Here is an 11,969-nt window from a genome sequence, read left to right on the forward strand (position 1 = left end):
GTCTTTTTCAATTTCTCCAATATCTGTACGTAGTTGTGAAATTGTATTTTTTAATTGCCTATGTTTTTCCATAGCCAAGAAGTACTTGGTATTTTTTCCCCATTTTCTACCCATTCAACTCTCGCTCTAATTTGAGCCCCCCTTGCCTTGCCTTTTCTTGATAAAGATTATTTAATTGATTTTCTATATCTTTAATTTCATTTTGATTTTCATTACAAGGATTCTCATCATATTTTTCGTTCATGATGGTAAGCTCATTTTCTAACCGAGTTATAGTACATTTGTTCATTATATTTGTCCGTCTACAGTATTCAATTGTTTTGTGCTTTATAATTATTTTACAGTATTCCCATAAGTCAACTGGATTTAAATTTTGTGTATTTTCTAGGGTATCGTCAATAACTTTACCTATGAAACATTTATATTCGTCATTTTCTAAATAGCTGTTGTTTAGTTTCCAAATTCCGTTGCCCTTTAACTTAGCATTATTTTCTTCAATTTTTAATGACACTGCCAAGTGATCGGTGTGCTTAATTTGTGCTGGTCTTATGTCACAGCTTTCTCGATTTGGAAGTAATCGATCTTACTAGCTTCACCTGATGTCTTTCTTCTCCACGGGAACTGTTTTTTGTGAGGATTACGCACTCTCCATATATCGATTAAGTCATTGTTTTTTATTAACTGTTTAAGTCCATAAGTGTTTCTGAAAATTCTGTTCTGATTCCTAGATATTCTATCTGTTTTTTCTTTTGTTTCATTAAAATCCCCTCCCGTAATGACCATGCCTTGTTTAAATTTGTTTAATTCTAGATTTACATTCCTTAGAAATGTGTTTCTAGTTTTTTCATCATTCGGAGCATATACATTTAATACTGTATATATGTTATCCTCAAATTCTATATTGAGTATAACATATCTACCTTCAGCGTCAATCAATTTGTCAATTACAGATACATTTATATTTTTACTTATAAACACACTCACCCCTCTGCTATTAGTTTTACCAAAGCTATGGAAACTATTAGCAAAATTGAATGCCTTTCTATCAATTAGATCACTCAAATCGCTAGAAAAATGTGTTTCTTGTATAAAAGCTATTCCAAACTTTTGTTGTTTAAGCCATTCATAAAGCCTGAGACGTTTATCTTTTTCTCTTACGCCTTGCGCATTTAATGTTAACAAATGCAACACAATCATTTCTTATGTCATTTTGGATTTTTGTTTTTGTTTTTTGATATCGGCTTCCATTACCGGTGTAGGTGGTGATCTGTGTTTTGATTTACTCCTGTCTCTTGTTCTGTTAGGTGTCTGATCCTTTTGTTGGGAAGCAGACTTTAGGAATCTTTCCATTGTTCCAATATTGCCTTTCCCGTTTTGTATGTCCTGTGTATGCGTTTCCTTGTTTTTCCTACTTTTCTGCTTCTGTTTCTTTCTTTCCTTTGCTTCGCCCTCATCTCTGTTCTTCTCTATCTCCTCCTCTTCGTTTGTGTTTGTCGATTCGTTGCCCTTAACATCGCAATCTGCTTGTTTGTGCCCAACTCCATTACAAACATTACAGATCCAACCAGTTGTACACTCCTGGGACACACGTCCTTCTTTTTTACATTTATTGCAGTATTTCTTCTTTTCGGTGATGATACCTGCTATTTCCTTAGGTTGACCATAGTACCACAGACCTGCGTTATATTTTCCTACTTTCAGGAATTTTGAGAGATGGCCGGAAAGTTTTTCTACAATTACGATCCTGTCGCCTGTGTCACAATTGGTCAATTTATTGTTCACTCTTAGCTTCTCGCGATACAAATCAATTATCTTACAGTTTTTGAGAGTAAGGGCGCGTTGTATCTGTCCGTCGTCAGCTGACAAAGGTACAGCAGATATGCGTAATTTTGTAGTCAAAGCGGGATCATGCTTTGGGCTCTTTGGATTCTCGGGTAAAAGCGTAATCTCCTTCCCCCGAATCACAATGCCTTCAGTTAATAATTTTGTTCTATCTGGTGTATTATCAACATACAACCTCCAAAACCTGCAAGTACGCTGTAGACCGCTAATGTGTTCCGGCGATACAACATTTCCAAGAGAAATATAGATTTCCTCATGTTTCAACCACATATTTTGATCAATTACACGATAGCCAAACACGTCCTGTTCGCTAAGGAACACGGGCTTGGCTTTCCCGTAACCTACCGGGTAAGCTGTGTTTTGTTGATTGTTTTCAGAAACATGTAATTTGTTTTCATTAATATCGTTAGTGTAATTTTCGTCAGTACTCACCGGGCGTTGTTTTGGTGTACAAGTAAGTTCCCACTCACCTGTCTGGAGCATAGAACGCACGGACTCAGGTATACTGGACACACTGTCGATTATATAACCTACCCGTTCCGCCTGATTAGCTCGCACCTGTTCACTACTCATTTTACCAAATATATCAAAATTCCTTCTTCTTTTCTTCTTGTAAGAATCAAATCCTGTAGCAGTTATGCTTATAACCTACCACATCAAATTTTAGATCTCAACACACAATATTTTGATCGCATTACCAACTAATTATCGGAGCACAAATTATCGGTCCATACCGTGGTCAGGTCCGATAACTCCTCTTGTTGTCTCCCTTTGTTTAGGTGTCCCGTCTATTTGTGTTGCTGTCTCCCTTTGTTTAGGTCTCCCGTCTATTTCTGTTGTTGCCTCCCTTTGTTTAGGTCTCCCGTCTATTTGTGTTGCTGTCTCCCTTTGTTTAGGTCTCCCGTCTATTTCTGTTGTTGTCTCCCTTTGTTTAGGTCTCCCTTCTATTTGTGTTGTTGTCTCCCTTTGTTTAGGTATCCCGTCTATTTGTGTTGTTGTCTCCCTTTGTTTAGGTATCCCGTCTATTGGTGTTGTTGTCTCCCTTTGTTTAGGTCTCCCTTCTATTTGTGTTGTTGTCTCCCTTTGTTTACGTCTCCCGTCTATTTGTGTTCTTGTCTCCCTTTGTTTAGGTCTCCCGTCTATTTGTGTTGTTGTCTCCCTTTTTTTAGGTCTCCCGTCTATTTGTGTTGTTGTCTCCCTTTGTTTAGGTCTCCCGTCTATTGGTGTTGTTGTCTCCCTTTGTTTAGGTCTCCCGTCTATTTGTGTTGTTGTCTCCCTTTGTTTAGCTCTCCCGTCTATTGGTGTTGTTGTCTCCCTTTGTTTAGGTCCCCCGTCTATTTGTGTTGTTGTCTCCCTTTGTTTAGGTCTCCCGTCTATTTGTGTTGTTGTCTCCCTTTGTTTATATCTCCCGTCTATTTGAATTGTTGTCTCCCTTTGTTTTGGTATCCCGTCTATTTGTGTTGTTGTCTCCCTTTGTTTAGGTCTCCCGTCTATTTGTGTTGTTGTCTCCCTTTGTTTACGTCTCCCGTCTATTTGTGTTGTTGTCTCCCTTTGTTTATGTCTCCCGTCTATTTGTGTTCTTGTCTCCCTTTGTTTAGGTCTCCCGTCTATTTGTGTTGTTGTCTCCCTTTTTTTAGGTCTCCCGTCTATTTGTGTTGTTGTCTCCCTTTGTTTAGGTCTCCCGTCTATTGGTGTTGTTGTCTCCCTTTGTTTAGGTCTCCCGTCTATTTGTGTTGTTGTCTCCCTTTGTTTAGCTCTCCCGTCTATTGGTGTTGTTGTCTCCCTTTGTTTAGGTCCCCCGTCTCTTTGTGTTGTTGTCTCCCTTTGTTTAGGTCTCCCGTCTATTTGTGTTGTTGTCTCCCTTTGTTTATATCTCCCGTCTATTTGAATTGTTGTCTCCCTTTGTTTTGGTATCCCGTCTATTTGTGTTGTTGTCTCCCTTTGTTTAGGTCTCCCGTCTATTTGTGTTGCTGTCTCCCTTTGTTTAGGTCTCCCGTCTATTGGTGTTGTTGTCTCCCTTTGTTTAGGTCTCCCGTCTATTTGTGTTGTTGTCCCCCTTTGTTTAGGTTTCCCGTCTATTTGTGTTGTTGTCTCCCTTTGTTTATGTCTTCCGTCTATTTGTGTTGTTGTCTCCCTTTGTTAAGCTCCCCACTTTTCGAGTTGTTGCCTTTTTTTCTTTCTTTTTTTTCCACATTTACGGTTGATGAACATGTATCTATTTTTTCAGTTCGTGTTATTGTCTTTCCTATTTCCTTTGTATTGAACTACCAAGTCCATGCGTTCTTACTGACTTCCGGGTAGGGAGCTATGCAGAACCTAGATCTAAACAAAACCGCTAAAAGCAGTTACTATTGTTGCCCAGCCGAGTTTGATTATCTCAGTTATTCAATTCATTTAAGGATGGATTGTCAATTTTGTTGCTTGCATGGACTGATGAAGGTAAATGAACCACTTGCAATTGAAAAGAACTGCGAAGCAGTTCATGTACCATTTGCACGAGGTTCACTTCCCTTCATCAGTCCATGCAAGCAACAAAATTGACAATCAATCCTTATATTTACGTTAACCAAATTAAAAACTTCGCCACCAGATTGCAAAATTCGGTCGCAACGGTGTGACGTAAGTATGTCATTTTGTAACATTGTTATACTTATCGTACATGTGTGCATAGTAGTGGAACAGCAGACAGTCAGCTATTCTCGTCGCCAAGGCAACACAAAATATAGTCCTATTCACGTTTTGATTATTACGATGTTGATACACATAAATACGATATTTTCAAGGTAAAATATTCATTTTTAACAAATATTTATGATATTGTATGATAAAAACTTAGCAATACCCATATAAATACGAATTTAAAGTGCAGTGTTGACAGTATAGTATGTGTGTGATTTGGTCACTCGAGACACAGGGACTCGGTTAAAGAAATGAGCACAAGGTTAACGTGACGACAGCTGTTCAGTGAAATATCCCAACATTAAAAAAACAGAGTTTATATACTCTCTTAAGCCTTGAAAAAAAGGATTTTGAAAGGTTTTATAATTTGAATGAATGTTGGATTTTAAGCCTTTCGATTATTTATAGATGTCATATGTTACTCAAAATTTACCGCCTAACCCCTGTGACCGTATGTGATGCAGTCTATAGCCGGGATATTCAGAGCTCGAGAAAAAGTGTAACAATGTGGATTTTAGTCGCAGGTTAGCTGATGATGTACATGGTGTTCTTGAAATATTGGATTTCATTGTCGCACTGGCGTTTTGGGATGTAAATTCTGATAATAGTAAGTAAAGAAACATTGATTTGAAAATTGGCGGTATTCGACGGCCGGAAACTTGTGTCCTCCATATGTTTAGATTGAGTCAAATTACGACAAATAATGTGTCCCTGTTCTCGATATAGCATACTTCTGCTACCAGTCTGTTTTGTGTTGTTAAATAGTGTTTAAATTGAGGTTTAATTGTTTCTGTGACCACTGAAATGGTATCAAGCATAGCATTCGAGATACAGCTAACGTTAGACCACAGGGACACGTTACAATAGTAATGTATGTATAAAATATATGGGGGGTCGATATAAACAATCGACCCCCCATATATCTTATACATACATTACTATTGTAACGTGTCCCTGTGGTTAGACCTACTGCGCTACGTAGGTCATGAGCTCGGTGCTATCGGGAGTGTCAGTGTTCTGTCATATCCTGTTTTCTAAACTGTCTGCATTAAAGCGGCTATCCACTTGTGTTCATATACGTTTATAACAATGTTACACAATTCACAAACTTCAAAGTGAAAGTGCATTCAAGTCTGAGGCGGTACAGAACTCGATCGCCATTGTAAACTCAGTGAATGTATTCACACGCCGGCAAGAAAGTGTTTCGTCTCTCAGAACAGAAACACGCGACCCAAAATTTTAACGGGAAATGAAGTGATCCGAGTTTACTATGTTCATTGAGGCGGAGCGAAGTGAAAATGTAAATATTTTCTTTTACAAGAAATATACCTGAGACAATCGGCATCTTTCCGGTGTTCTTTACTCAGAACATCGGGTGTGATAGGTCATGGATCAAACACTGAATTTGCCGAAAAAATACTTCCAAACAGCGCAGAAGAGAAATACATTTGATATGATATATAAATCCTAATCTATATAAAGGAAATGCCGTATCTTTATAACCACTGATTGCAAAAGAATTAAGCAATGTAGTTGTAAAGAATACTTTTCTAAAGAAAGGAAACTTTCGAATCACCTCTGAGGTGATGTGGTGCAAGTCTAATTTGCGATTCCCATAAAAGCATTGAGTTAATTATGTTTATGGTCTTCAGTGTTTATAAAATTAATATATTTCCTTTTTGTTCTTCGTCTCCTGCGGATGAAACTACTATTTCCTCAATATGTATTGCTTCTAATATGATTATTATTTTTTGTCATCAGTTTCGGAACGTACATGTTTTAGAGCGCTTTGCTGACTTAACATGATATCATATTAGTTTTCAAAAAACGTGTTTGATACATCTTTCATCAACTAGACAAGTTTATGAGTTCTGCCTTTACTTGAAATTGGTAACGATTGTTTAACGCAATAAGAGTAATATGTGGGTCAATGTTGTATTAAAGAGTAAAGAGAGAACCTTGTATCCAATAGAACGGACCAGCCTTCCCTTGTCTTACCGTTAATGAGATCACACTTAGTGTTGATGTATGTTGTGTTGATAGCGTAGGCTATATTTAACTACAAAAACACCATATATCCTCATTTTAAGGGAGTTATCCTGACATTAATTGGTAAAACCTACCGACAAGTGTTTTGGACATCGTTTCTGTTTTGGTAAAGTAAACAAAGTCGTTCTACTCTTGGCTGAAATGTGCGCTCTTTTTGCATCGTGTCTATAGTTATTTAAGAAATACTGTTTTTGTCGTTTATTGGTGTTAATTTCAATTTTACATATACACTGTACATGTATCTTCAATGACGCGTGTTAGCGGGTAGGATTAAATATCTTTTAACATGCCGTTTACACGCCAATAAACAACCAACCAAAAGAAAAATTGTTTCTTATATGTCACATGTAAAAATCACATCCGTCGGATCCTTCACAACCAACATGCCAACTCCGGACACCTTCCGATCGATGATGTCAATGTCGACCTCAACATATCCAATGTATGGAACCTCCAATTCGTTTGCACCAGTAACTCTCATCCATTTGGTAACATCTATCAACTCGGATTTCTTCCCAACCAATTTCCTAAAGAAATGTTCGGTAATGGTCGAAATTTGCGAGCCTGTGTCAATCAAACATCTGACCTTTTCCCCTTCAATGAAAACGTCTATCTCCGGACATTCACCGATAGCATTCTTTAACACCGTCTGTTTTATTTTGGAGCCAAGAGAACTATTCCCCACTGTCTGACTCCCTACAGTGGGTTCTGAGCGTTTAAATCCCGCTTTCCTGTTTCTTGCTTTCTGTTATATTGGTGTCCACCATTATTACCATACTGTTTCTGTTGTTGTCCAGGTTTTCGTTCTGTAGGACATTCCCTACTAACATGTCCACGACCTCCACAGTTATAGCACTTTATTGCTCCTCTACCTCGGCCTCGACCAGTTCCTTTAACAAAGCTATTTGTTCCGCCCCCTACTAGCTTTGTAAGTGCGTCCAATTGCTGCTGTTGTTTCGCTAGCATTTCTTGTTGACTTTGCAACATGGCAGTTACTGCTGATGTAGCAGAGGACTCTTTAGTTTTGAGTTCATCATTAGTGACACACACTTCCTGTTCCGAGACAGACACGCTTTTATGTCGAGATGGTATTGTCTCGTCCTCCGTCCAGCGAATTACTAACTGCCTGAAATCAGTAAAGGATACATCCTTATGTTCAAACATGTATCTGCGCATCTCCCGCCGCAGCTGAATGTCAACCACACCATCTGTGAATCTTTCTTTTAACATCAAGTCTCTATCACCGACTATGACTCTATCCTTCTTCACAATTCTGTCCATCAATTTCAATAACACCAAAGAATATTCTTGTAAAGTCTCTCCTTTGTTTTGATTTCTTTGATAAAACCTCTGTTGTAACTGTCCAACAGTTTCGGCTTCTTGAAATGTTGTTCTTAATATTTCCAAAATTTTTGTTGCGGAGGATTTTTCAGTTTCTGACCTTATACGAATTTCGTCTTTTGCTTGTCCCTGCAAGTGCGCATATAAAAACTCTACTTGAGCGTCACTTCCGGTAATGGTTTTTAAATGGTGTATCGCATCCTCTATCCACTCTTCTGCTGTTGGATCTGTCTCTTTTACAGGTCTCCCTGAGAATTTATCCAATTTTCTGTTTTTGTTAATGTAGACAGTTTTCGGAGAGCTGGTATATGATTCAAATTCCTGTTTGGTTCTCAACAATTCTTTCTCCAATCTGTCAGCGCGCGCAGTCTCACTGTCTATTCGTTGGACTTCTTGTCTTAATCTATCCAATTCCGCCTTTAATTCCTTCAGCTCTGCCATTTTGTTGCAGTTCGTTCACAATGATATTCCGTCCAGATGATATACGTACCACACGAGTTCAAGAAGTAATGCACAGGAAGTAGCGAGAAACATCCCACATAACAACCAATACAATACCCCGACCCCGAATGGATAATGTATAATGTTAACGGAAACAATCAATGTACATGCGAATAAGTAACCGTCGCATCCAAGCATGTGCTAGAAGTGGTACTGGGTGTACTCCATCCTTCAACAATTTCCGATTGAGCGAATAATAATGTTGTTTTCCTTTGCTCTTCCTATTGTTCAGCACATCCGATGCAAATTTCGGTGAGTGAATGCCTGTAGATGAGTTTAAGGTTCGAATATGAGTATTTACAGAAGCAACTCTGACCAATAACTCCTGATCTTGTTCTTTGTATTCCTCTATACTTGTTTGACATTTAATATGATTCCATTGCGAAATAGAATAATGAGGCAGCTCCAAAAAAACAAGTGTTACCCTAGGCAGTTTTTCACAATATTCCACAAATTTTGAATATTCAGCTCGAATGTCGCTTAACGCATCCTCTGATGTGTCGTGATTTAATTCTATTAACCTCTTTGATGGAATTTTCTTACTAAGGTCACATGTTCCCAACCAAACGTAGAGAGTAACGCGATTGTATTTGTTCAAAACAGCTGGTAACCGCTGTTTGAGATACACTATGTATTCAAATTGGCTCGATGTCCTAGCTCCTCCTTTGTACCACCACAAAATGTTTATATTTTGGTCCTCTAAATGATCTTTAATATAGGACGCTTTGCTGTCACTCAACACTATTGCCACACTGTGCTGTATCCGGTCCAAATCAGGTTTATTGAAAGGCCTGGTCAAAAACTTCCTAAGTTTGGATTCAGTCATAGAAACATATCATACACAACAACAATAACATACAGGTAATTACAGGTGAAAAAAAATCTAAATTCATGCAAGTGATAATAGTTAATAGAAAAGACTAACTTACCAATGATGATACATAACACTAATTTTAAACGTAATTAAATATTCAAAATGTTCTTTTCGTCATTGGAACTGTCCAATCAATCACCAGTATCCAGTGTCCACCTGGTACGTCCTACCGGAATCCATGATATCCGTTATTCAAGATATCCATAACCCATGATATCCACAATCAATGATATCCGAATACGTAAGCAATGATAACCGTAATCCACAATGTCCCATCTCATCAAATGCCTCTTGTTGATGGAATCCTGTCCACGACGCCAAAATGTCACATGTAAAAATCACATACACAAGATGTTTTCATTCCATGTTATTTATTGTCCATCACGTGTTTTCTGGCATTTGTCTGCAAACATATTAGAAAAACATTCAGTTCCTCGCAGACAATATATTTGACAAATCAATTATTCATGATAAAAATAATAAAAGAATGGTAAATGATAACATTTTGATAATAATGTAATTGCATTCACTAAATTACATTAATCAAGTTATTCATACACTTACATATACTCATTCATTTCATGTACGTTCAGATTACATATGAACTTATATACCTGTCATAAAATACCCTGTGAGTGACAGTATGTTATAATACGACAATAGTATTTAACGTAATCTAATAAACAGTATAACTCACCCTAAGTAAGGTAAAGATGAGAGTTCACCGTTACATTTTCTTGTTGTGAATTGATTTCAACAACCTGTGATAACAAATATACAAGTGTTCAATCACACACTAACATGTGAGTAAATGTACATTTCAATATTATAAAATACAACATAAATAAAATTTACTAGTCTCCGGGATTCGATCTCATAAATACGAGACTTGGATTCAATTATAAAGCTTCGGTGTTATCCATTACACCATCACGTGTGTTATCATATACAGGTTATTAATATACTCATAGACACTTGCAATGAGCTTTATATCTATAAATATAATTCACCACATATAAATAGAAATCAACACAAATACATGTATAGCTAAAACGAATTTACAAAACGATCTAATGGTCTCTATATCTACTAACTATTTTGCAAATACTTATACTGAATCATAAATAGATGTATTACTCACAATTATATATATTTTGATCCGGAATAGATTACTGGAGAAACTTGAAAACTTGATCCACCTGTTGATTGTCAGCTGTCTGATGTTGTACTGACCAGTAACAAAGGCCTTGTATTTAAACTGACCGCTCCAACCCGATTGGTCAAAAATAGATCGGAAGGTTCCGGAAATTAATGTTTTACATTTTCCTTAATTTTAGTACATATCAATGATGATCTGAATTATATTAGAAATGTTAATAAAACTAACTCGTAAAAATGACACTAATATAGCGTATACAAAATATTCGAGATCACGTGATTATCATGTGATCCACGACTACTATACTAAGCATTAGGAAACCAATAACATATATAGTAAATACAAAGTATGTACAATTCACCTTGTTACATATACTTTATTATTTACATTTTGATTTTTTTTTAACTACCTTGCTAGCAAGAAATATCTTTAAAAAAGATAAACGGCATAGTTTTAATGCTGGTGGTTATAATATAAAACTGCTTGTAAAATAAATGAACGAACTAATGTGTTTCAGCACAGATTGAATCATTTTTGGTGATACTAAGACTACATTTGAATCAGGAATATAATTTTATTTAAATGTGTCATTTGAAAAGATACATCCATTTGTTCAGCTTGCATTCAATCTGAACTTTGTTTCGTTTTTAACTACATTTCTTCACTTTGCATTGACCGCTATATTGACCAATCACATACTTCATCTTGACCAGTAACGCCACCTGTCGCGTCATATCCGGGACCAAAATAATATTATACGGCTATGCCGAAAAAAATCAATAATCGTTTTTCATTGGACGTTATACGCACTATGATATACCCGGTGGTTCTGTTGTCACCTCCCTAGTTTGATACTCGGTGATATACCTGATGGTTCTGTTGTCACCTCCCTAGTTTGATACTCGGTGATATACCTAGTGGTTCTGTTGTCACCTCCCTAGTTTGATACTCGGTGATATACCTAGTGGTTCTGTTGTCACCTCCCTAGTTTGATACTTGTTGATATACCTGATGGTTCTGTTGTCACCTCCCTAGTTTGATACTTGTTGATATACCTGGTGATTCTGTTGTCACCTCCCTAGTTTGATACTTGTTGATATACCTGGTGATTCTGTTGTCACCTCCCTAGTTTGATACTTGTTGATATACCTGGTGATTCTGTTGTCACCTCCCTAGTTTGATACTTGTTGATATACCTGGTGATTCTGTTGTCACCTCCCTAGTTTGATACTTGTTGATATACCTGGTGATTCTGTTGTCACCTCCCTAGTTTGATACTTGTTGATATACCTGGTGATTCTGTTGTCACCTCCCTAGTTTGATACTTGTTGATATACCTGGTGATTCTGTTGTCACCTCCCTAGTTTGATACTCGGTGATATACCTGATGGTTCTGTTGCCACCTCCCTAGTTTGATACTCGGTGATATACCTGGTGGTGCTGTTGTCACCTCCCTAGTTTGATACTTGTTGATATACCTGTTGGTTCTGTTGTCACCTCCCTAGTTTGATACTGATATAGCTG

The 11,969-nt window shown here is 37.2% G+C and overlaps 1 protein-coding gene and 1 long non-coding RNA gene across 2 annotated transcripts; both read right to left on the reverse strand.

Moving 5' to 3' along the window:
• Positions 1–7,266: 7,266 nt before the first annotated feature.
• LOC117318466 lies at positions 7,267–8,903 on the reverse strand. Its single transcript, XM_033873448.1, has one exon. It carries the CDS (start codon positions 8,350–8,352, stop codon positions 7,267–7,269), a length of 1,086 nt encoding a protein of 361 aa, XP_033729339.1. The 5' UTR covers positions 8,353–8,903.
• A 737-nt stretch (positions 8,904–9,640) lies between these two features.
• LOC117318467 lies at positions 9,641–10,813 on the reverse strand. Its single transcript, XR_004530372.1, has 2 exons — positions 10,428–10,813; positions 9,641–10,047 (listed from the first exon to the last, which is right to left on the reverse strand). It is a non-coding gene; the product is annotated as an uncharacterized LOC117318467 (long non-coding RNA).
• Between the last annotated feature and the right edge of the window lie 1,156 nt (positions 10,814–11,969).

Source organism: Pecten maximus, unplaced genomic scaffold (assembly GCF_902652985.1).
Source record: "Pecten maximus unplaced genomic scaffold, xPecMax1.1, whole genome shotgun sequence".
NCBI classification, from domain to species: Eukaryota; Metazoa; Mollusca; class Bivalvia; order Pectinida; family Pectinidae; genus Pecten; species Pecten maximus.

Excerpts from the sequence above, each read along its gene's own strand:
- LOC117318466 (XM_033873448.1), bottom strand. The coding sequence starts at position 8,352 with ATGGCAGAGCTGAAGGAATTAAAGGCGGAATTGGATAGATTAAGACAA.